This window comes from Epinephelus lanceolatus, chromosome 24 (genome assembly GCF_041903045.1).
Source record: "Epinephelus lanceolatus isolate andai-2023 chromosome 24, ASM4190304v1, whole genome shotgun sequence".
Lineage (NCBI taxonomy): Eukaryota > Metazoa > Chordata > Actinopteri > Perciformes > Serranidae > Epinephelus > Epinephelus lanceolatus.
Window position 1 is genome coordinate 7644702 of NC_135757.1, and position 26387 is coordinate 7671088.

At 41.9% G+C, this 26387-nt stretch overlaps 1 protein-coding gene across 3 annotated transcripts; it reads left to right on the forward strand.

Moving 5' to 3' along the window:
* The first annotated feature begins 5299 nt into the window (after positions 1-5299).
* On the forward strand, positions 5300-26027 carry LOC117250058 (radixin-like). Of its 3 annotated transcripts, none has more exons than XM_078165533.1 (16): positions 5300-5465; positions 9405-9498; positions 15952-16035; positions 16579-16674; positions 16864-16986; positions 17086-17237; positions 17441-17524; positions 17806-17952; positions 19533-19629; positions 19750-19913; positions 20122-20252; positions 20409-20569; positions 20661-20753; positions 21301-21537; positions 23486-23533; positions 24072-26027. In XM_078165533.1, the coding sequence occupies exons 2-16, from the start codon at positions 9487-9489 to the stop codon at positions 24234-24236; spliced, it is 1794 nt and encodes a 597-aa protein (XP_078021659.1). In that variant the 5' UTR covers positions 5300-5465; positions 9405-9486; the 3' UTR covers positions 24237-26027. The 3 variants fall into 3 exon arrangements, with proteins under 3 accessions (XP_078021659.1, XP_078021660.1, XP_033471922.1); XM_078165534.1 differs by having other exon boundaries at positions 23500-23533; positions 24072-24241; XM_033616031.2 differs by lacking the exon at positions 23486-23533.
* Positions 26028-26387: the final 360 nt, after the last annotated feature.

A 26387-nucleotide genomic window follows, 5' to 3' on the forward strand; every position in this document is an offset into this window, starting at 1 on the left:
TGTTTCTTTTATAAGGAGAAAAGTGCTACATCAACAGCTTTCCAGGATTAATCCATTATTTCCTGCGGCGGGGGACAGGCTAAGTTACCTGTGAAAATGGGGGTGTTTTCAAAACACCCCATTGTTGACAGAAAGTTGAACTCGCCCACCCTCATGCTCAGCGTCGCAGTGACGCAGACCTCCTGTCTGTTTCTGTGAGCTGAAACCATTTCCCTCTGTGGAAACGAAGCTTGTATTTACTTGTATTCACAGATAAGAAACAATAAATTGTGAAGACAATAAAGCCTCCACTAAAATAGCATTTTAAGTCTTGTGTGTGATTTATCCTGGTTACATATGAGCAGAGGAAATCTCTGCTAGTTGCTAGGCTAATTCACATAATGTAAAATGCCATAGGCTTGTGCTAATAACGTTAGCATGTTGTATTTGCTTGGAAAACGTGTTTAGTATAAGACAGTTGTTTTGTTGGTGAATCTTGCTAGTTATAATGGAGCCAAATTATGTGCCGTTACCTTTGTTACATGTTGCTGTTGTCCCTGGTTTTATATGAGAAGAGGAAAAGATCACTAGCTGCTAGGCTAATTTATACAATGTAAAATGCCATAGGCTGGCGCTAATAAAGTTAGCATGTTGTATTTGTTTGGAAAACGTGTTTAGCAGAAGACAGTTGTTTTGTCGGTGAATGTTGTGAGTTGTAATGGAGCCAAATTATGTAACGTTACCTTTGTTAAATGTTGCTGTTGTCCCTGGTTTTATATGAAAAGAGGGAAAGATCACTAGCTGCTAGGCTAATTTATACAATGTAAAACGCCATAGGCTTGTGCTAATAACGTTAGCATGTTGTATTTGTGGGGAAAATGTGTCCAGATAAAGACAAGTGTTTGTCTGTGAATGCTGCGAGTTATAGTGAAGCTGATTTGTGTACTTGTGGTTGAAATTGTCTCTATTAAGCCATGTTTAATGTGTGTTTAATGTGTGTTTTGAAACAACTAAACTTTACAGCACTTAACACAGTCCTCCACCGCCAACTAGTGTTCTGGAGGTGTAACTGCAGAGTGACACAGACACACCACCACACAAGTAAAAATAACGTGCAGACTTTTTTTCCCCCACGACTAATCGATTAGTTGAAGATTATGTGGGACTTAAGTCGACCAAGATTTTCTTTGGTCAACTTAAGCGTAAATTGACAGGCCATCCCTGAGCATTAACAGTAAACGCAGGGGGAGTAATATGTAGATTTGAACAGCACTGACCAGTCGACGATATGCGACGAGCTGGGTTGAGAACAAGTTATAGACACGCTAACTTTATGTTAATTTCGTGCAGTTTTGGGCACAAAACATGCAGGTTTTTTGTGTAATTTCAGTAACATTAACTATAAAATAAGAAAACAAATAAATCAGTGTGCAAATTTATCCAAGTCCCCGTTCAATTACCAGTTCCCCCGACAGTGGCTCCTTTCATTTCTTTGACAATAGAGCAGCAGGCCCTCGGTCATATGGACACAGATCTTGTGACGTGGTGATAGGCCAGGCTAAATTAAGACCGAGGCTGGTTCCACATGCAACACAATGTGACACTTCTGACGCCCGAGTTCACAGACATGGCCTAGGGGATGTCATCAGGAGCACATGGATATACAAGAGTCAACAGATTTCAAGCTCTAAGGTGTTTTCCAAGGAGAAGACACAAACTCACATCTGCATGCAAAGAATTAAAAGCACAAAACACATTGAGCCAAATTACATCATTGTATTTGTGATGCAGAAAAATGGTCCAGCAAACTTTTTCATTTGAGTTGACACATTCACCAGAGTACATTTAATGAATGGGTGTGCTGAGGGCCCAAGTAGTAATCATAGATGTGCTGGGTTTCATTGGAAGTCAATTAAAACTTCAAAACATACATTTATGACCGTATCCCAGCTCGTTTAATGAATATTATAAACGAGAGAGACTCGAATTAAAATGTTCTTCATCTCCACCAAACCTCATTCTAAAATCTGTATATTATACACCTGGTCAAACACCCTGAATGCATCTAATGTGAGTTTTGTATTCAAATTTAATCGATATTTTATTAAAGTTGCTGAAGCATATATATGCCGAATTGTCAGTCTAACTGTAGTGATTAAATGTTCAAGTGTTGGTGAGTTATCTTTGCTTTATTATTACGCAAACACGTAATTTGCCAGATTACTAATGGAGTCTGGCGCGCTGTCTTCAGTAATGGCTCTACTGACACAGCCGCGCTGCCTCCGTGCGTCCTGTTAGGAAATTACATTAATACGACAGCCTTTCACTGCTGTTTGTTGAGCTTTATTGTGTTGGTGTTTTATTAAATATGTCGTGTGTGCCAACTTACTTGCTAATATAACTGACCTGTCCTTACCTGCATGTTACCCTCGAGCCACACAGCTCCGCCCATCCAATTACCTGGACCCTGCTGCTGTCTCCTCTTCCTCATTCGGCCTGCAGGAGGACATTTTGGTTAGTATACCTCCTCTACTAATATCTGGATAACTTGTAAGACTTGAGATAAAAAGCAGAAGATGGCTGCTACCAAGGTAACAGCTTTATAATTAGCTGCACCTGTTTGCTCACCAGTGTCATGATGTGTCAGGGTAATGTGACATTAAACACACCCTTGACAAATGAATGTCTAAACAATCTTCAGCACCTACAGCTGGAGGAACTCTGAAGCCATGTGGGACACCAACACACGGGACACCATGACATCTAGTGGTAGAACAGAGTAACTGCAGAACATGTCTGCTGTGTATGTTAAAGGTGGTATGAGTGTTTTATGCCATACACAGTTTTACAGTTGTACCACGAGGAGTGAGGGGGCTAAAGGCCTCAAGGTTACACAAGTGTGAGATAACACAACATTCAAATACAGATAAAACATCTGTGATATGATCATGCCTTCAAAAACAGTCCCAGTGGTATGATAAACAAACATATTTCAACCCATGAGAAAACTTCTTGGTAAAAAAAAACGAAAGAAAAAAGTAAATAAATAAATAAAAATAAAAAAATAAATAAAGATAATCATTATTATTTTAAAAAATTATACTAAAAAATAAATTTAAAAAAGGAGGAAAAAAATAATAAATTAAATACATTAAAAAAATAAATGAATCAAAAAATAACAAAAATATAAATTTAAAAAAGGGAGAAAAAGTACATATAAAAATAGATAAATTTAAAAAAAATTAAATGAAATAAAATAATAAAAATAGATGTAAAAAAGGAAGAAATATATATATATAAAAATTAAATACATTAAAAAAATTTAAATGAAATTAAAAAATAAAAAAATTCAAAAAGGGAGAAATACATATATATATATATATATATAAAGTAATTTTTTTTAAAATTGAATGAAATAAAATAATAATAAAAAAACATTTAAAAAAGGAAGAAAAAAATTAAATAAATTAAATTATTTTTAAATGAAATAAAAATAATAATAAAAAAATACATTTTAAAAAAGGGATATATATATATATACATATATATATAGGATAAATTTTAAAAATTTAAATGAAATAAAAATAATAATATAAATAAATTTTAAAAAGGAAGAAATATATATATATACTGTATATATAAAAATCAAATAAATTAAAACAATTTAAATGAAATCAAAAAATAATAAAAATAAATTTAAAAAAGGAAGAAAAAAATTAAATGAATTAAATTATTTTTAAATGAAATAAAATAATAATACAAAAATACATTTTTAAAAAAGGGATATATATACACACACATACATTTAAAAAAAATTAAATGAAATAAAAATAATTAAAAAAATACATTTAAAAAAGGAAGAAAAATATATATGGGAAAAAATAAATAAATTAAAAAAATCTAGATGAAATAAACAAACTAGTAAGTTAAAAATAAAAGAGTATGTTAATAATTAAAAGATAAAACAAAGCAATAGTACTAAGTACCAATTTTGAATCAATTCATTTTTGTACCTTGATACATTGTCTAGTGGACCAGAAGCGCCCCTGCTGACACATCGCATAATGCTAGAAAGAAATAAAGAAAAAAAGGAGGTCTGGCTGTATTCAGGTGCTCCTAAAGAGAAGAACTTGAATTATAACAAGTAAACTGTACAAGTAACATCTGAGTAGCTCAACATGAACTTCAGTCATGTCCAGCTGAGGTCAGATGTATTTAAGGAAATGGATTTAGTCCAAGGTGTCCAACAATTTTTAAACTTCTCTTGTTCCAATGCCAGAACACATGATAATGGTTTGCTTTTATTTCCCCCACTGGACCTCCAACATGGGATGTTTTCATTTGAAAGATTATTCTGTGCTGGTGTTTTAAAGAATCTAATTAAATGTGTCCATCCAAGACAGGGCTGAAGTACTTTTCCATTGTTGTTTGTGCAATGTTTCCCATGTTTCCACTTGTAAAGTAAAGTTATGGCACTATTACTAAGAAATAAAAAAGACAAATTGGCCTTTTGAGGGCCTCTCTCATTGGGGCCCCTGGTAATCAGTCACACTATCCCCCCACTGTGACGCCCCTGGCTGTGGGCAGCATAATAAACTTATCAAACGTAGCTCTATAGTAAATTGTTTCAGATGTCTCGAATGAATACTGTCTCTTCTTTCTGCTTCTGTCCTCAGCAAACTTCTCTCATGTGCATCTGTGCCAAATTAACTGCTCCCAGTGCAGTCTGCCAGGGGGGCCACAGTGAGGAGCTCTGCTACTGATTTCTATTTACAAAAATGCCCTGTCTGATATTAATCACTCCCCATACAGCTCGTGGCACGGTGCATGCCCCATACATGCCTTGCATCCACTCCTCAGCTGCTGACAGCCATATTGAACATCCCCACAATTAGCTGCGTCAAGCGCGCGACAGGAACTAGCGACAAGACCGGAAGTGATGCATTTTTTTCTTTAAAGTAACTTAAAACACGAATTAATTTATGAGAAACTATTCGGATGTACCAAAATATAGTATAGCGTCTATTAGAGCACGTAGTTTGGAAAGTTAATAAACGAAAGTGGATTTTTTTTTTTTTTTGTACGCCAGTTTTTGACAGCTACGTTATGGCATATGATACAAGAAAGGACTACATTTTCACATTTTATTTATGTCTTGACTAACGTTAATAGTAAGAAGATTTTTAAGATTATGATTTTAAACGTTTCAATAATTATTTCGTCGTCTCGCGCTTCTAGGGTGCTTTTATTTTTAAAGTCCGCACCGGAAGTGGCAGTATCATATTCCGGCTGGCTCGACACTAGCACCCCAAATCGCCTTATGGTTAAGACTTGAACCGTTTTTCTATGTGTGCGGGAATTTGTTTGGCCAAAACCACTAACAGACAAGGAACACGACCCACGGAGGATTTTCCATCGTGGATATTTTGCTGCGTGTGAACACACCGGGCTTTCCCGTCCATTTGAAGACACACTTCGTCCCCCCGGTGAGTTGCCTCTCCCTAAAAGATGAGCTTCAACTTTGATGCAATAGCGGATATGCTCGTGCTCCACCGATTCATATTTTATACCACACGGTAGAAATGACGACTTGTACCAAGTTGGGGGCCTTAAAGTGTCTGTGAACGCACCGCAGCTTGCCTCATGTAGTCACATTTTTTTGTGTGGTGCTTTTTTTTGGCTGGAAAACGTGAATTAATGATGGCCGGACATTTTAATGCTTTAAAACTTCTGTGCGCGAGCTCGGCAAACCTGTCCCGTTATGTTATGTCGACTACACCCACTAACTAGCGTGGAAATGTCAGTTTACAAACGGCCACTTCAGGGGGAGTATTTTAATATAACGGCTAACATTAGTGTGCTAAGATAAAACTCAGTAAAAAGGCGTTTTGTCACGTCAAATTCAAGCTATGTTTGTTCTCCTTTTCGTCGTGTTATGTCACAGTAGCTAACGTTTGGCCATGAGTGTAACCGTTGTTCACCGTTTGATGAAACTGTGGTTAAATTACAGTGTAACGGAAGCCAACTCTCGGCGGGTAAATACGCAAGCTAATTGCTCACAAGCTACAAGTGGGCATGTCTTCATGTGGAGTGCAAACGCTGCAGCCATTCACTGCGCTTAATGTGATGGTGGTTTTTGTCTGTTGGGAGCTTTATACTCATTGTAGTCTGTAATCATTGTAGTTTAAGTTACCAAAATGGAGCAGGGTCCTTTGATGGTCGTTTAAAAGTATTTTGTGCTGTAACCGAGATTTCTTTGAGTATTAATTTCAAACTAATGTAGGGTTAATTCAGTTGCCAACTTGCCACTATAGTACTAGACCTGCGTGCCACTTTAATACCTCAGGAATGCCTTGTCAAGTGTCAAAATAGTTTGAAAATTGAAGGATATAACACACACCTGGCTGTGAAAATGTATATAAATAGATGTTTGAACTATAAAAACAGTCCAGAGACTATGTGTCCTCATATGATGACATCACATTTTGGGTTTAATGCACCATATACTTCATTCTGCTTAATTTAGCCCTGTTGTCCTCGTTCATGGACACTTTTTTATTCCATGTATTGGTAGTGTAACCACAATACTGATCCATGTATTAAAAAAATGGCAGCCATTTCTGCCAAGTCAGTCTGCAGCCGACCCGACACAGTAGTGCACAAGGTACAGAACCTGATCACATTGTAATTTGATATGTCACACACATTTGATCAATTTTAGCAAAGTAGCTCTGTTAATGAGAAAGTACTCATGTGCAGACATTGGGAATTTTTCATAAGCTCGTTGAAAGATATTGGGAGTAGGGCTGCAACGATTAGTCAACTACTAAAATAGTCACCGATTATTTTAATAGTCAGTTAGTCATCGATTAGTCGACTAATCAGTTTGAGTCATTTTTCATAGAAAACTACTATAAAAGTACCCCAAAATACTCTTATTACAGCTTCTTACGGTCAAATATTCAATTATTTCTTCGATTAGTCAACTAATCATTTTATCGAAAAATGTGTTAAAATGTTGAAAAATGTCGGTCTGTCTCTCCCAAACCCCAAAATGATGTCATCTAATGTCTTGTTTCGTACTCACGCCAAAGGGTTTTAGTTCACCGTCATGGGAGAGTGTGTAAAGCTGCCAATATTTGAACATAAGAAGCTCCAATAAGAGTATTTTGGGTACTTTTATCGTACTTTTCTATGAAAAATGACTCAAACCAATTAGTCAACTACTGAAGTAGTCACCGATTATTTTACTAGTCGATTAGTCATCGATTAGTCGACTAATCATGGCAGCCCTGTTGTCCTCGTTCGTGGACACTTTTTTTACTCCATGTTGTGGGAGTGCGACCACAATACTAATCCATGTATTAAAAGAATGGCAGCCATCTCTGCCAAGTCAGTCTGCAGCCAACCCCGACACACAAGTGGATAAGGTCCAGAACCTGATCACATGTTATGGTTGAAACTTTGTTTGTAGTATGATATGGCACACACATGTTACCAATGTTAGCAAAGGCAACAAGCTACAGCGCTGTTAATTAGAAAGTACTCATTTGCAGACATTGGGAATTTTTCTTAAGCTTGTTGAAGGATATTGGGACCAGGGCTGCAACGATTAGTCGACTAATCGACGACTAATGGACTATTAAAATAATTGGTGACTATTTTAGTAGTTGACTAATCAGTTTTCATAGAAAAGTTCTATAAAGTACCCAAAATACTCTTATTGCAGCTTGTTACGTTCAGATATTGGCAGCTTTACACACTCTACTATGATGGTGAACTAAAACCCTTTGGCGTGAGTACGAAACAAGACATTAGATGACATAATTTTGGGGTTTGGGAGAGACAGGCTGACATTTTTCCATAAAATGATTAATCGACTAAGCGAAGAAATAATCGACAGATTAGTCGACAATGAAAATAATTGTTAGTTGCAGCCCTAATTGGGACTTTATTATCATTGGGACTCTGTTATCATTGACAATGTTTAGTTTTTATACTTATCAGGTCCTACTGGTCCCAAATAGCAAGGAGAAAGTGAAAATGCATACCAAACTAAAGTTCAGGTCATTTTGCGACATGCTGGGTATTGCGATAACATGTTGCAAGCATGGATGCACGATAATATTGGCATGTCATCATTACTGGCCGATATTGGATTTAAATTGAAACATTGGAATCGGCCAGCATGCTGATAATATCGGCACGTCGTTGGTATCGGCCAATGTCAGCTTTAAAAGGAACTATCAGCATCCATGCTTTTTGCGAATTTCGAATTCCAAGAACTGGTGGGCCATAACAATAAGAGTATGTATCCATAATATAATGTTAATCCCCTACAGAAGAGACTGGATGATCACTAAAATTAGGTGGGGAAGAAAGTGGATATATCTATCAGTATCGGTTATCAGTCAAATGAGTTGTTACATATCAGCATATTGGCAAAAACATCAAATATCGTGCACCCTTAATTGTGATTCATTCCCTTTTTTTTTTTTTTTTTTTGGACTTTAAAGTATGTCCTCAAATGAAAAATTAGGGAACTTCTGTTTTAGTCACTTTAATCATTTTTATTGCAGCCAAATGTACGGAGTGAACTGAAAAGCAATTGATTTAGTCGGCTGACATGTATTTGCAATATTAATAAGTCGTATAATATAAAAAAAAAGATACTAGGCCACACGAAATATTGTGATACCAAGCTGTGTTGACTAACAGTCAGTTGCAAAAAATGATGCCGTTTTTGCTCCGCTATTTGCTAAAAGACCGCTTAGTAAGCTTGGAGACAATGCATCTATAATACTGCCAGACCTTATACTGGAGCATCCAGGTCTGATTGATGTGACATGCTCACAAAACTGTTGTTGTTTTCACCGGATCATTTCAGTATCATATGGCAGTTCAGCCCAGGTCATTACCTGACTTGCAGGTGTGTGTTTCAACTAAGCATGCACCTAAACTGTCACATGTATAGTGTGAAATAATAGTGGGGTGAATTTGTTAAAAAGAAAAGTGTAGTCCCAATATCCAGGAATTTGTGTCAGACATATTGCCTTTACTGTCTTTTAGTTTTCTTACCTGATATCAGACAGAATTATCAACCACTCAGTTTCCATCAGTCAACTCAAACTCAGTGGTGCGGGCGGATTCAAAGGTCTGGACCCCGGCAATTAGTTTTCTCTTCCACAGTAATTATGATTCAAGTAGTTTTCAGCCATACACGCTTGCAATAGTTACCATATGTGCACCGTGTACAACAACATGGCAGTGCATGTCGAGATTGAATGCAAAACCACTTCTCTGTGTGTCTGGCTGTTTGGGGTTTCTGATGCTAAATTTAAAGATTAATCATTTAAGTTTAATGTATTGTTTCTTGCCAAATCATAAAGTTATAGAGGGAATTAAATTGTGTCTTTCACTTTCAGGTCCTGTGATACAGGTGTTGTTGCCGTCCCGTGACGGATTTATCCTCTCAGCTGTCGGGTGTCAGGAGGAGAGGAAGCAAAGATGCCGAAACCGGTAAGAGGCTGAAAGGAGCGACATGAGAGTTGGCATACAAATGTCAGCAGCTTGTTCTACAGAGGTAAACAGAAATGCATCGCTCAGGGGAAGAAGCCAGGAAAAAAACACTTGAGTTAGCTTCTTTCCCGGCCAATCGTTCCAGATTGTTTGATGTAAAACAAAAAGGATCCAGTGAACTCTAAACATGAAAGTTGCTTGTTTGTTGCTGCCTAGTCTGCTTTAAATTGAATCTTTCCAGTTGTCATAATAGCCGGCACACACTGCCGCCGAAAGCCACAGTTGTACATTCAGGGAAGTGGCAGTTTCATCCCCGTGGCTGCTCCCACTCTTCATACTCCTCTTCCAAGTAAACAACAGCCAGAGTGTGAAATGAACTGCCTGGCCCACAGACTTGCAACTGCAACACTGCTGCCATTGTTGCTTAAAGGGTGGAGAGAATGCCAGAGTCCTGGGATGTGAGCAACGCCAAAACAAAACCAATTTGATGCAGTCCCTTCATGGTTGTCCCCATGCTGCCTTTTCATTCTAAACAGACTTGGGTAGAGCTTACGCGTGAGTCTGGGGAAATAACATTGGACAATTACTCTTCACGACAGTAAGAGATTTTAACTGGTTGCTAAAACTTTTCATGGAACTTAGAACAACAGGTTTCAGTCTTCACCCTCTCCTGATTAGCTTTCTAAGGTGGTGGGTGTTTGTGGGTGGGGGAATAGAAAGCTGCAGAAGAGGAACAGCCAGGCACTGATGTCATCCCCCACTTCCCCTTCATGTCCCCTGAGTCACCAGGGCACCATCCCAAAACGGCTCGGCCGCTGAGCTCAGAGCGACGTCTCTGTCACAGACAATCACTAACTGAAAGAGAAAGCACAGCTTGTCGCAGGGAGGCACAGACACAGTAAACAGAGGAAGCGGGAACAGGGTTCATCAGACGTGACCTCTTCTGGGATCTGTGCCAGACATCAAAACTTTGTTTTTGAATCGAGCCTCTTATGTGTCAGTGTCAGCACTCATCTGTAACTGAAGAATAAAAACAGTCGCAAGGTTGAGTAACAGAAGAGTTTGGCTTTCGCTGTGAACTCAGAGCACATCCTGTTAAGTTTGGTTTGGCGGTGAAGTTGTCACAGTTTTGATTGTTAGCCCTCAGCGGTTGTGTAAGAGGCTGAAAGGTTGAGATTGTGGTGATATTATTGGCTAGGTGAGGTGTCAAAGAACACACAGATTCAAGTATAATATTACTGAGAAGAGTTTATCTTATTAAATCAGTGACTAAGCAGTAAAAAGTGTCCTGACATACTGTTTAAATGACGAGTCATTGGCCATGAATCAGGTCAGCTGATAGGATCAACATCAGTATGGATAAAGCATAAAACAGTCTGTGAGAGGAAGACAATGAACATGTCATATAGTTTTGTTAATGTGCTGTTTCCCCTATCCTTCCACTTGTGTTTGGTGTTCTCTGTGGGCCGGGGGCAAGGGCTGAGGTGATGGCACCCCACAGGAAGAGAGTCCTCGCCGGCTTCCCTAGCTTGCGGCTGTTTTCCCGTTTTGCTGGAGAAGGGGGCCCGCTGTGTACATCGGGGCCCAGTCTGTGTCAACATCCTGTCTCTGTGGAAGTACAGGAGCAAGGTGAAGAGAGAGGTTTATCACCAGACGATGGAGGGACTGTCAGGACGGGAATGAGTCAGATGAATGTAAAACTTAAAAGTAGATGGTTGACGAGACATGGATAAGCAGATTTTTCTCTCCTCTTGCGAAAGGGACGTTTCACACACTGCGTTCACCTTCCCTTCCCCCAAAGGATGAATGTTTGTGTTTGTAGGTAGCAGTGATTCCCTTTACGCTCTCACTCCTCTTTCCTGTCCTCCTCCCCTCCGAAGCCTGCCTCACCCTGCAGGGGGGTTAATCAGAGGGACAGACAGCTGCTCAGAGCCCAGCAGGCCAGATTAGCAACTCTACGGATTGTAGTATGTGTGTGTGTGTGTGTGTGTCTCTTAAGGCCTCTCTCGGCAAAGCTCCTCTAAACAGCTTACAGTAACTTAACAGCTGCACATTTAACAAGGGGCCCGTCTCAGTGAGAACTCGTCTTCGCAGTTGAAATGGAGAGGGGGATTTAGAGGCATCCTTAAAGGGCACATAGAAATAAAAAAACAGAAATTGTAAATGATGCAGCCACTGGTTTGGAGACTCGCTGCCACATCCACACAAATTCATTTTCATTTTAAATCAGCGTATTAAAATGAAACCGACGGCTCAAGACTTTAAAACGGAGTCCACAAACCAATGGTTGACGTCACAGTAGCCATGTCTCTCTGTGGACGTTAGCTAGTTGCAGAAAATACTACAAAGATAGTAGTTGAGCCTGCCGAAAAAATTGGGATTTGTTGCAAAGCAAATATGGTCAGCAACATATTTTAGCAGTAGCGGGAGCGTTATCTATTGCTGGAGGAAGCCATGGCAGTGGGAAAGAAGCACCCACACGACAAGGAAAAAAAACAATACGTATGTTGACCTAGCTATAGTATTTTGGTGAATGTGTGTGTCTGCATCATCATTCTCAAATGTCTGTTTTGGCCCATCCTGACTAAAATGCACCCCCAGTGTTTTCATAAAGAGTTGCAGACATGTTCAGCGTACTTTCAAACCTGAAAAATGTCGGCAAAGAAACAGAAAACTAAATTGGAAATGTGGCAGTGCAAAAGAACAGGCTTTTTTAGACACTAGCTGTGTTTCTCAAATTCACACTTCCGTGTTGTACACTATGTGCACTATGTGCTTATTGGCATAGTGCGCGAATTTCGACAGGGTAGAGTTGTCTCAACCCAAACATGGCAGTTGTGCACTTACCGGAAATGATGACCGCAAATTAGCTAGTTAGCAAACTAACATTAACATTCGCTTTATCGTCCGCGGTACCAAATCATTACAGACTGCTAAATTAACCCAACAAACACACTGCTGGCTTATACCTGACAACAGTATAGTGGTGCTTAGTGCAAAAAACACATGTATTTGTACAATGCAGCGTTCACAGTCGCACAATCCTCAGCCACCATTTCCAGTTTGAAAAGTGGTCCCTCCCCTTCCACTACGCAGCCAAGATGGCGACCATTGAGGGCAAGAAAGTGTCCATAGTTCCACACTCAACTTCTTGACTGTTTGAGTGCACCATCCGGGTACTCATAGTGCACTGCATTTTTCCATACTTCTCAGGCCATGTTTACATGAAAACAATCCACTGAAAACAGAATCGTTTCTCATTTTCATTTTGAAAAAAGTTCCGCGTTTCAACGACAACGTTTTGATAACAATCGCTGTGCACACGGATCCGCAAAAATGACCAAAAACGCTGCAGTAGTTGGCGGTGTGACGCTTACGCTTCCTTCTACAGAGCAGCGATGTAGAAACAAACAAAATGGCAACCGCACAAACGTTTGTCTGGACGGACGACGAGGTGGAGTTGCTACAGTAAATCTACACTATGATGGGGAAGCGTTGATAAATTCAATAGGGTGAGCAGCACAAGGAAAGCTCGGGAGTCCACCATTGTTGTTGTGATGGTCGACTTTCTCGCACATGCCTAGTGACTGGAAGCGCAATGCGCATGTGCGAAAAGTTTGGCACTCAAAATGCTGCTGTTGTGTAAACGATCGGCCAAATTGCAACCATTTTCAGTTGAAATCGTTGTCGTATAAACGGGACCTCAGTGTGAGCGCACTTATGCCCTCAAAATATTAAGTGTAAGTACAGAAGTACACGATTTGAGACACAGCATAGGTTTCTAAAATGCTTCCAATATGGAGGCGGAGATGTTTCAGACCAATGCCACAACTGGAACATGACTCAGCCAAGTGTACATCAGGTGGTACTCTACTTTAAAGGTTTACTACCTCGTGTTTTTAGGAAGTTTTAAGACATGTTATCATGACTCATGACTCCACTGACTGTTAAATGTGTCTTTTTTTCGTCTAAAGCTTACCTTTAACTTTAACTGATCTTGCTCACTATTTATAGACAGTAATTTGGCTCTGGTAAGAACTGTCACATTGCCCAATCACTATGTCTAGTATCACCAGACAGACAGTGTCGTGTAAGGACAGGCTTACAAAAGTCGCTCCTTCGGGACCTCTCAGTTGTCGGAGTGTGTGATTAGCCGTGTCAGTACCTCGGCATGTTGTCGTCCCTCCTCTCCCCCCCCCCCCCCCCCCTCTCTCTCTCTCTCTCTCTGCAGGAGAGACGGGATTAACTGGCCGTCTGGTCCATACAGGATTCCACTTCTCTCTGCTGTGTGGGTCGGCTATGTTTTGGCAGACACACACACACATATGCAGCACAAAGGTTGGCTCTTTCACAGCTGATTGCTGATGGCAGGCGGGCCCCACACAAGTACAGGGGAGGGACATTCAAGGCTGGTCACTTGGAAACCCCAGCTCGGCACAACATTGTCCATAACTACTACTGCTATCTCGGAAAGTCAATTACGCAGCTTGCGCAAGTTTTCTGCCAGTGTGTGTTTGTCGTGAGTTGATTGAGATGTTCCCTTCAACACCTGGAAGTGTATTAGGCCTCCATTTTGTACATAACATGGCAGCATGAAGCCTTTGCTTGTCCCGTAGCAGCTGTAACTTTCAGTGACTCATCGGCGGTTGTTTTTTTAGCAGAGGAGCAAAGCCACAGTCTGTTTACTCGCTGTCAGGCAGGTAGTTAACACTAAATCAAGTTTAATATGAGGATAACACTAAAAAACATATTTATAATATTCCATTTCACCTCGTATATCCTCCTAAATCCTACACACACAAAAAAACGCCCCCTGTCAACATTATGAATGAAGCTTCGAACTCTTCACTACAGCCCTATCCGTTTCTTTTCCTTCCACTGAAAATAACTGGCACATAATTGCGGCGTGGGTTGATTCCCAGACATGGATTAAGCTCTGGTCTTGATGTGGACGCAAACTCAAGTGCCTCTCTGTGTGGAATCTTCATTGAGAGACACATTGGCAACAAGCATGCCAGAGAGGTTTGATTTCAAAGCGCACCAAACGCAGCAACTATACCAACTGAAAATCGACCCGGAGTGAAGGCAGAATGTTATTCAGTCATTTTAAACTACTTATGGTCACAGTTTCCAACCAAAATCAAGCTTAAGGTTAGATTGTGTACATGTGGGATTCAGTTTAGTCCCTTAAATAGTGTTGTATATGAATGCACGGTCACACATTGTTCAGGCAAGATGTGTACAGCGTGGAGAAAGTGCTGCAACTTTTCATGGGTAATTAATGAGAGGCAGATACGTTGTGGTACGAGGGAGTCCAGTTATGTGCTGTATAGACACAAGTTTCATGGATTATTCATTGCAGGGATATTGAGAGGGATAAAGGCAGGAGAGACGGTGAGGGAATATTGAGAGGAGAGGGAGAGAAATGCAGAGTAAGCCTTCCTGAGGTTTGGGGTATAATTGCGCAGAGGAAAAGGAGGGCTCTTTGGTCTGTGTCCTTTTTCTCTCCCTCCGTTTTCGTACGGTTGGCTCATCTACAGTAACCTCGCTGTAACTCAATCTCAAACCGAGCACACCCCAGATCATCTCGCTTGCTTCCTGTTGCACGCCATCTCCCCTCCTTTTTTTTTTTTTTTGGTGCACTCTTGCTAAACTTTTTGCTTCTGCACCTCCCGCCTTCTTCTGTACCTCTCGCTCGCCCCTGACTCTCGCTTCGTGTTGTTAACCACTGCCGAGGCAACGCAGCTCAGTGTGTGTGCGTGTGTGTGGGAGGAAGGATGTGAGATGCCTCGGAGGTCAGCCCCGCTCTGCTCTGTGCCATCAGCTGCTGCTCGGCCTGCTGCCAGCGCCGTTTACTGGCAGCTCCACCTTAACAGAGGTCCTTGAGTAGTAGGGTGCATTGAAAGGTGGGGCGTGCTCACCTTGGTCGTGTAGGATGGGAAGAGGGAGAAGGACAAAAGTTTGCACGGCCCCTTACTACCTGGGTTTGGATTGAAGGAACACTGCACGCACACTGAGCACTTCATTCTCTTCTGCAGGAATTCTGTGATTTCCTGGACAATTGTTTGACTCAGATGGAGCGATACAGCAGCACGGGTCTTGTGCCGCATCTTAAAATACATATTATGTTTAACTTTTTTGTTCCATGACAAAACAACAGGGTGATTAATGTCAAACGAAGCACAGACTTGCAACAAAGGACCCATGCCTGAAACAAACACTTCATGGTTACGTGGCATGCATCCTATCCTATCCGCAACTGGATGCCTAAAAACTAACAAACCTTTAAAAGCAATATGTTAAATGAGCCATCCAGAGCTCTCCCCGAACCTGTTGCCTAGTGAGACGCTGTTGGGTGCAGCTCGTAGTTAAATGGCACCTCTCCTTCAAGCTAAATCTTTGCCTGTGGAATATGACAAACAAAGTGAACACCTTGCTCTACTTGTTTCCTAGATCAACGTCCGTGTGACCACCATGGATGCAGAGCTGGAGTTCGCCATCCAACCGAACACCACAGGGAAACAGCTCTTTGACCAGGTGAGCAAAAGTGACTGGAATTTATAGCTTTGATACAGTGCCTTGGAACAAATAGATATTCAATAGCACTTTTGAAACCACAGGGAAACATTTAAATTGAGGGGATAATAAATTTTAACGTTTTTGCTGGACACATGGCAACAGTTTCAGATATGTATCGCTAAATGTATGTATACAACACTGCCTGAATTTCACTTTTGCTCTTTGCTGCTCAAAACACAAGCAGAAGTAGAGATTAAGCTGTCTTCCTCTTTTCTTGGCGTGTCTGTATAGGTGGAGTCACTCTTAAAGGCCGTACACATGCCACCATTTTTGCACCCTCAAATTCATTGATGTAGGCACACTCAAACACAAAGCAAAGCAATACTTTCTATCGTCAGTCAGCCACAAGACAATTTGTTTTCTGCATAACCATGATTTCCCTGGTTCCAGTGTCATGTCACCACATTATCACCCACCACCTGTTTCCTGTCTGCCTGTACCGCTCACTGTTTGCTTGTAGCACCTGTACGAATTCAGGTTTCATGTTTGTTTTATTGTCAGGTGGTGAAGACGGTGGGACTGCGAGAGGTCTGGTTCTTTGGTCTGCAGTATGTGGACAGCAAAGGCTACATCACTTGGCTCAAACTCAACAAGAAGGTCAGTCTTCTATCAGAACGTAGAATTTCTTTACACGTGTTCTTTTAACAGGCTTCCTCTCTCGTTGAGGCTATTACAGCATGTTTGCTTGACAGAAAGTCCCCCTTAACAGCTAGTTAGTTCCCATGGCAACTATACTACACTACTACTAGTAGATGTTTGGATGATGATGTCGTCTCTGTTGTCCAGGTGACCCAGCAGGACGTGAAGAAAGAGAACCCTCTGCAGTTTAAGTTCAGAGCCAAGTTCTTCCCTGAGGATGTCTCGGAGGAACTGATCCAGGAGATCACCCAGAGACTCTTCTTCCTGCAGGTAATGAGTCAAGTTACAGTCCAAATGTAGTGTGGATTTTAGCCGAATTTGATAGAGATATATATTTGTTAACTCCTTCACTCCGTCCTGCTCCACCAGGTGAAGGAGGCCATCTTGAATGATGAGAACTACTGTCCCCCAGAGACAGCCGTGCTGCTGGCATCATACTCTGTCCAGGCCAAGTATGGAGACTACAACAAAGATGTCCACAAGCCTGGGTACCTTACCCATGACAGACTGCTGCCTCAGAGGTACACGCACACACACGCACACACACACACAGTATGTCACAATTCATAGAGCTGTGCCACTGAGCCGAATCCAGACCTGTTGAAACCTGGAACGTGACTCATTCCCTGCTGGAATTTTCAATGATTTCCTCCCAAGGAAACAATCGTGTGCTACTCAACATCCCTTTCGGTGAAGTCATTGTGTTTGGTGCTTGTGTACACAGAGTCCTGGAGCAGCACAAGCTAACCAAGGAGCAGTGGGAGGACAGGATACAAACTTGGCACGAGGAACACAGAGGAATGCTCAGGTACGTGTCACGTTTGTCTCTCAAAATCCCCCGAGAGAGAGACGAAAGAAGAAGAGTTGTGCCTGAGCGTACATGTTTGAGCTTGTTTATGTGTGTCATGTTAGGACATCACTGTCTGTGTGGGTACGTACCATCGAAGGCTGACAAGGCCAAAAGTTACCAAATATGGTGTGTGAGTGTTCACCTACCTTTACTGGAATGGGTGATTTGATCGTATGTTTCAGTGGTTATGCACACATATAATATAAGATCTTCACACTCCTGCTTTTCCTTCTGTCTAGAGAGGACTCCATGATGGAATATCTGAAAATAGCCCAGGACCTGGAGATGTACGGTGTGAACTACTTTGAGATCAAAAACAAGAAGGGCACACAGCTGTGGCTGGGTGTCGACGCCCTCGGCCTCAACATCTACGAGCACGAAGACAAGTAATGACACACACACACACACACACACACACACACACACACACACACACACACTGCCTGATTGTAGAGACCTCAGCTTTCACACTCAATTACCACTCCCCCCATCCTAAAGTGGAAGTGTTGATTACTAAACAGCAGCAAACATAAGGACCATTGAGTAGGTAGAGGCTTGTGTGATGTGTGGCAATGCGTGTCATCATAACAGTGTCTGATACACCTGCTGTGTCACACACCTTCACCACAACATCAGAGTCTTAGGTGTTACTGTATTTGCAAGTGAAAGTGATTTGAAAAATATAAAAGCCCTTTATGTCAAGGGGCTACTAACATTAAATATGGGCGGCTGTTGTTCAGAGGTAGAGTGGGTCATCCATTAATCGGAAGATCGGCAGTCCGACCCCCGGCTGATGTAGTTAGCTTGTTGCTAGCCGGAGCAGTGGCCCTAAACTTAAAACTCTTCATTGATCTATTTGCTCATAAATGTTACAGTTAATTTGGTGTCCACAGAGCTTTTTTTTGTGTGTGTGTGTGTGTGGAAGCGCCACATATTTACACTCTGCAGTGTGATGAGGCGCTGCGAATCCCTCTACTTTTTATTTCTGGTTTCTGAGAGCAAGCGGCAACCTCAGGCTAAAAAATGTAGCCATCGCAGAAGTGCCAAAACCTGCAGTTCTTTGAACGGCTGCTCCAAAAGCCAGTTAATCTCCATAAACCGCCATGTCAAAATGCCCAACAGCAGAAATAAACATAAACCTTTTGTGCTCTCCATTTATGAGCAAGTAGGCTATTTAATTTACTTTAAAACTGTCATGTTTGTCATTTAAAAAGCAATCCAACAATAAAGCTTAATTATTAAAAACTCAACAAATCTGAAGCATTTATGTACTGCATTTTTATTTCATATTAACTTCTAATATCAGCCGCGCTAGCTCTGCAGTCTTCTCACAGAGGCTCGATGCTGCCAGCGCGAGCTGCACAATGTTCCACAAGTTTAGAGGAAACAAAGATATTTTTAGAGGTGAAAACTGAGGGAGCGGTGGAGAGAGGAAGACTATCCGTTGTAGGAGAGTCTTTCCTGTCTTCTCTGCTTTTCCCAGTTTATGTTAGAAAGGATAGATTGAATCACAACGCCTGTAGCATTTCCTCTCGCTGCTCTTCCTTTCCTGTCCGTTATCTGAGGTCATCACACTGCCATCATTGTCCTCTTGTTCAGGTGACAAAGAAAGGAAATAAGGGATCATCTCTCTCTCTGTCACTAGTTATCATTTGATCCCGTCTTTCTTCTCTTCCTATTTGTCCTTTTTGATTAGAGAGCATCATTTTAGCTCCTGGCAGGAAGTGATATATGAGTTTCTTCCACCTACTTGTCTTCCCTGTCACTATTCTTAGCCACTTAACTGAAATAATAAGATGGAGATTGAAATGTAAGTTGTAAAATCTCGTGATTTCCTCGAAGATGGTCTGTTGTGCAGGGCGCCATCTGCCGGCTGATTGTTGTAACACCTTCTACAGCCAACTGTGTCACACCCCATAGTGTGTATCAGCATGAGTGGTAAAATGGAAATGTATTTTTTGTCCAGGTTGACACCAAAGATCGGCTTCCCCTGGAGTGAGATCCGAAACATCTCTTTCAATGACAAGAAGTTTGTTATCAAACCCATCGACAAGAAAGCACCTGTGAGTGTCACGTTCATCTTATCTTTATGATACTCAACACATATTAAACTGTCGGCTTGGTGACTACAGAACACCTCCTGCCTCACGTTAAAAGATATCTCTCTCCTGTCTTTTTCAAAGGATTTTGTGTTTTACGCCCCACGTCTGCGCATCAACAAGCGCATCTTGGCGCTGTGTATGGGTAACCACGAGTTGTACATGAGGAGGAGAAAGCCCGACACCATCGAGGTGCAGCAGATGAAGGCCCAGGCCCGGGAGGAGAAGCACCACAAACAGATGGAGAGGTACTTCTCAGGAATACTCATAACTGCTGTCATTTTTGTTTGCTCCAAGAGTCAGAGAAGAAATTCCAATATGTGTGTTTTAAAATGATGCATATGTCTGTCCACTAGAGGGCAGTCTTGCCCCTCTTACACACATTACGTGAGGCAATAGCTGTATTAAAGTAAAATGGAAATGTTATCTGAAACATGTCTTTACAAAACTTCTCAGGGCTCAGCTGGAGAATGAGAAGAAGAAGCGAGAGTATGCAGAGAAAGAGAAGGAGAGGATAGAGCGGGAGAAAGAGGAGCTCATGGAGCGGCTGAGGCAGATTGAAGAGCAGACGATGAGAGCTCAGAAAGGTACCCAGTTTTCTTTCTATCCATCCATCTGTTCACTTTGCTGTCACCTTCTCTTCCCTTCCCTGTGTCTGACCAGATCTCTCTGTCATCCGTCTGATTGTTTTCACTGTTTGTAGACTTTATGTGTGACATGTTTTGGCGTCTGCCTTTCCACAGAACTCGAGGAGCAGACTCGCCGCGCCCTGGAGCTGGAGCAGGAGAGAAAGAGGGCGAAGGAGGAGGCAGAGAGGCTGGAGAAAGACAGGCAAATGGCTGAGGAGGCCAAGGCCGAGCTGGCCAAGCAGGCCGCAGACCAGCAGAAGACCCAGGAACAACTGGTGTGTATTTGATGGGCATTTAAAATAGACGGTGGTGGTATCTGGTTAAATGTACAGTATGTGTGACAGCAGGCTCTATGTTTCATCCCAGGCTGCTGAACTGGCTGAATTCACAGCCAAGATCGCTCTACTGGAGGACGCCAAGAGGAAGAAGGACGAAGAGGCCATTGAATGGCAGCACAAGGTACAGGACCCCTCTGTCCCAGTCTTACACAGGCAAACACTGACATCACAGGGTGTCTGCCAAAATATAGCATTTTTTAAACTTTTAAAACAGCAGGTCTGAGATGAGTGTTCTTCTTCTATCACAGGCTAATGCTACCTACAGTCTTAGCTCGCCAGCCAAACTGTCAGTAACCGATGCTTCCTTTGTGACATTTACTGATAATGTCAGTTACGTGATTCAGTCGCTGACTCTATTATCACACAAACTGAACCCCCTGACCTTTCATTACGTAACAAGTCAAGCTCTCAGGATGCTAACGTTTCATTTAGGATGGCAGCACCCGACTGTGTCGAGTGGCAGGACAAGACAGGAGCAGCGTTCAGACAACCTCCCGCTGTAGATTCAGACCATGCCCAGAGTAATAACGAATGCCGTAGAGCCTGGGTCTTTAACGGGGGTCATGACATTTTAACACCGATGGTCTACTAGCATACCTCAAGCTCACCTGCCTGCTGTGAATCCAGTATGCGTCTCTGTCTTACTCTCTCCATGCTGTCCTCTGCAGGCTCTGTCAGCCCAGGAGGACCTGGAGAAGACCAAGGAGGAGCTGAAGACCGCCATGTCCGTGGTGCCAGCGCCTCTGGGCGGCCAGGCCGAGAACGAGCACGACGAGCAGGACGAGAACCACGCCGAGGCCAGCGCCGAACTCTCCAACGAGGGCGTCAGCCAGCTAGACCTGCGCAGCGAAGAGGAGCGCGTCACTGAGGCCCAGAAAAACGAGAGGGTGAAGAAACAGCTGCAGGTGAGAGCAACGGGTGAATGCTGAGAGTCTGGAAACTTCCTTTGAAGGGCTTTAACAAAACTGCTGACAAACTGCTGAACTGCTTTTCCCACAGTCAGATAAACCCTCACACTCAATATAACAGTCGTTTGAATCCCCAAAATAAAAATACCGTCTAATAAGATACGGTCATGAGTCTGAAACTTAGCCTACAAATAAAACATATAGATTAAAGTATTGTTTTTAATAAACAATGTACACCGATCAGCCAAAACATTAAAACCACTGGCTGGTAAATTCGGGAGTGCTATTGCCATGATGTGAGTACTGCAGCAGTGTACCAGTGGCATGCACATGAATGCCAGAGCTACAGGTTTCCCAGCAGAACACTGCAAGTTTCGCTTGCTCTCAGGCTGTTGCTTGAACTACAGCACCTACAGGCTGTACTTTTGCATTTTCATACTCCCCACCACCCAGTCGCCACCGCTGACACAAAGAGTTTAGCAGCAGATCACAAGACAGACCATGTGTTCATTTGAATTTTAATTAAGAACGAAAAAACTATAAAATGGAAAAACAATTTATTTCATTTTTTGTCCAACAAAAAACAGACTCCTTTTTCAAATCTTTAATTTAGTGTGCAGGTCAAAACTAGAACATTTAAAAGAGCAATGGCGATGTTACAGAGTCAAAGTTCTGTTTTACGTCGCAGCAACAAGCACATAATCCTTGGGACTCCAAGGCAGCCATAATAAACAACAGCCTACTATCAGTGAGTGCATTTACATGGACAGTTTAATTCCCTTTTCATTCAGAATGAAAGTTCATTCCTATTAAAAGTGATCTTGTAAACACCTAATTCGGAATGAAAATGGCCAATGCGATTGAAAATTCAATCCGATGTAAGGGGCTGGAATATTCCGTTTCTAATTCCGAATTAAAGAATTTCTCGCACTTGTATACACTCATTCCTCTTTAAGTTCATTCCGGTCTTTCTGCGCAAGGAATGCCCTTCTGGCGCAATGACATATATAGCGCGTGCCCGACTCGTTGCACTAACCGGTTTCCATTCACCACAGCACGGTCTTCTGTCTCCCTTCTTCGACCTTCTACCTCCCTTCTCCTCCTCAACAGACGAAGCATTAGCAGAACAAGGTCGTTGTTGTACTGCTGCTTCAAGAATATAAGAAAAACAAGCCTGAAAAAGGCACTAAGAACGGCATCATCAAGCATCTTGTTATCCGGAACGAGGACTAGTGTTTGCTTCTGGTAAACACGTAACATCCGCCCCGCCCCCTATCCAATCAGAAACCTTCCCTGCCCCAAACTTTGCACGGACCCGAATAAAGGCGATTAAACTGATCTCCCGTGTAAACCCTTATTCAGAATGAATATTTCCCATGTAAACTACCTGGAAAAACTTTAATTCCCAATGATTTCATTCAGATTTATTTCATTCCAAATGAGAAGCCATCATGTAACCGCACCCAGTATCAGACAGTAAATTAGGCGCTAGGCTGAATAACTTCCGGAGCACAGAAATGAGAAAGAATAAATATCAAAATAAAAAAAGGGATCGAGAGTTTGTGAACAGGAAGTGTGAAAGTGAAAACGAAGGCCAAAAAAACTGACATCAAACGGTAAAACGAGGCAGTGCTGCTCAAATATAAACCAAGATTCTGTCACTGAGTTGCCTGTTTCTCACTTCAAATGTTTCAGATACATGTTTTAGCTTCCTGTTAAACTGTGAGCGATCGAGATCATTTCTTGCCAGCTGGAGCATTTATGGTTCTGGTCTACTGCAGAGACATCCTAGTTTTATTAAAAGCAGTAAAATACTCTTTACTTTAACCAGCCGGTGGTTTTAATGTTTTGGCTGACCCGTGTATATGTCTTTAACCTATTTGAACGAATGAGATTTGCATCTCACAAACACAAATAACAACCAAATTATATTATTTTCTAACAGCAGTTTTGTTGCAGAGAAGAAACACCAGCCAAGAAATGGCATATCAGGGTAAGATAAGGCCTACCTCTCCGTCCGTTCTTTAAACTGCTGGCTTAGACTGTAGCCTGGCTTCAAAGCAGATCTACTGGTGATTAATTAATTGATCACATCAAACACCTTCATATTTTCCCTGACTTTAAATATATATCAGGGCCTGTAGATCTAAGCCGGGCTACTGTGTAAGCCAGGACTTGTACTGAAGCTATGGCAAGAAGAATTCAAACCACAACCAAGTGGTTTTATTACCCTCAATTTTCAAAACATACAGATCTTTGTCTCGACTACACCAGCACTTGCAAGCCTGTGTTTGGCTTCCCATGAACAGTGTTGAGCCAGAGGCTGTACATAAGTGGCTTTGCCTCAATCAGACGTTTACTTTCAGAGTTATTGGTGCATATTTTCCCATTTCAGCTCCTCTGCACCTGTGTCCTGTTTCTGTTTTCCTCTTCTCCTCCGCTGACTCTACGCCCCCTATGCTTCTTCTCCTCGTCCTTTTCCTCCCTCCCTCTCATCACCCTCTCATCCATCCCTCTCTTTTATCCCTCAGACATTAAGCTCAGAGTTGGCCGAGGCCAGAGATGAAACCAAGAAGACACAGAATGACGTGCTGCACGCCGAGAACGTGAAAGCGGGCCGAGACAAATACAAAACGCTGCGCCAAATCCGACAGGGCAACACGAAGCAGCGCATCGACGAGTTCGAGTCCATGTGAGAACAGCCCCTCCGTCTTGGGTACCTGTTCCCTAACTCTCCCCTCAGCGGCTGCTCGATTTTCACGGACAACAGCTAATGCCGTCCTAATAGTCCCACCAAGTCCCCCTCTACACCCCCAGGCAATGTTGAGAAATCATCTTGTCAAACTTTGCCAAAGTCCTGCCCCACCTCTCCACTCTGAGAGTTTCGGATGTCTCCACGCCACGCTAACCAAGCAAATCTCAACACACTGCAGAGATCATCTGTGGGAAAAAACTGTAAAACCAAAATGGAAGAAATTGGATTTTTTTTTATTTTGAAAAAGGCCATAGAAAGCTACTTTTGTTCTTTTTGTTTTACTCGATGACTCGTATGCAAAGGTTTAGTATGATTCCATGTCTTCAGTTAAAGACGACCTGTCCTCTCTTTGTTTTTAAGTTGATTCTCTGCTTTAGTTTGACTCGTTTTATCGATGGCGCCCTTCTTTTTAGTTGTTTGACTGCGAGGTTTAGTCCCAGGCTACAAATACAGACGTTTGGGGATAAAGTAGGTCAGTGTCTTACATCACGTCAAACATATCACAAGCTAGTCATGCTAATTGTGCTAGCATCTGTGAGTCTTTAGAGAGCTGAGGTCATTTCACTCTTCTCAACCAATTCAAACTGTTATCTGAATGTTACATTTATAGGTTTATATTAAAAAAAAGCAACACTGCAGTATTTTAATAGTTTCAGGCTGGAGATGAAGAATAGCAGCAAGTGAATGACTCATTGGGAAAAGAGCCATCCAGCTTGTCTCCTGGCAGGTTTAGATGAACGAATGTAGCAAAGGTATCAAAGGGAAAGTGTTTTGTATAGCATGTAACGAGCTTGTGCCACTGAGCTATTGCCCTCGAGCTTAAAAGTGTTACGAAGATAAGCTAACCGGTAGTCGCTTAGCCTCGTGTGCTTGTGTGTGTTTTCCAGTCGCATCCCAGTGTTTCATTCCCAGTCACCATCGATGGTTTTCTCTGCCTACCAGCTCACAAAGGAAGCCGGGGTGTCAAATGGACAGACAGAGGAACAGAGAGATGGTGTCCACGCCGTTTGTCTGTCTGTCCAGACGTTTGAGTGTATGTGCATGAGTGTGTGAAAGCATATATGAATGTGTACAGGTGTGGACGCTGAGACCTGGCGCCTCTCTGGCTGGGGAGCTTATGAAAACATCAGTCCTTGACCAAGGACAAATCTCTACCTCAGTAATGTTAGCAGTGGTGACTGACAGTCAAACACTCAGGATGCCTCCCTCCTCTCTCTCCAAAAACAAAAAGTAAGGTCATGATTTTACTTGGTGTCTGTTACGTGTTTGAGTGGTGCTCCTGGGCAGGCTACGTGTTGTCAGTTGCTTCGTGGCTGTACGTTGGGTTAAGGATATCAAGAGAACATTATAGGAAGGAGTAAGTTGGGTTGTGTGGGGAACTTATCCACAGACATCAGTCAGCACGCCACCATAGTAGCCCATACAACCCCACTTCAAAAAATCCGAACTGCCCCTTTAAAGGTCAATGTAAGACTTACCTTCCAGGTGGGATCTGGGTTGAAAAGTGTTATTTCTTTAGCTAGCTCTGGTTCGTTCCAGAAACAAATCCCAAACAATGAGGAAGATTGAGATGTATTGAAGCTAGGTCATTTAGTCGATACCTGACAGCAAGCATTTGGTGGTGACAGACTGTCCGCAGAGCCTAAGTAAAAGTGTAAAATAGTTAATTGCCTTTATTGTCTGCACTCAGCTTTGTCTCCTCTGTTGTAAAAAAAAAAAAAAAAAAAACAAAGGAGAGGAGGCCATTTTCTTCCCCTAAAATCTCATCAATTCTCATCTGACATCGTGCTCAGACAACAAACTGACTTCATCTTCTGTGGGGTGGAAAATATGTCCCAAGGTGCATTTTTGAAATGAGTGAACAGAAAGTTTTCCTTTTTTTTATTAACAATATGACGGAAAAATGTTTATTGTATTATTTGTTGTGCTCCACGTGACAGCTGGTGCGGGTTCATATATATATATTTTTTTTTAATAGTCCGAGTTTTAAAGTTAAAGCACTTGTCTGAAACGAGACACTGAAGTCTGCCTTTTGTGTTAACGTCACAGTGTCCATTGTTAGCGTTGTGTTTGCCATAGCAGGTGAAAAAAA

Excerpts from the sequence above, each read along its gene's own strand:
- LOC117250058 (XM_078165533.1), top strand. Across the intron at positions 16,036-16,578 it reads GGAAACAGCTCTTTGACCAG|GTGGTGAAGACGGTGGGACT; the intron begins GTGAGCAAAAGT and ends TTTTATTGTCAG. Across the intron at positions 17,953-19,532 it reads ATCTACGAGCACGAAGACAA|GTTGACACCAAAGATCGGCT; the intron begins GTAATGACACAC and ends TTTTTTGTCCAG.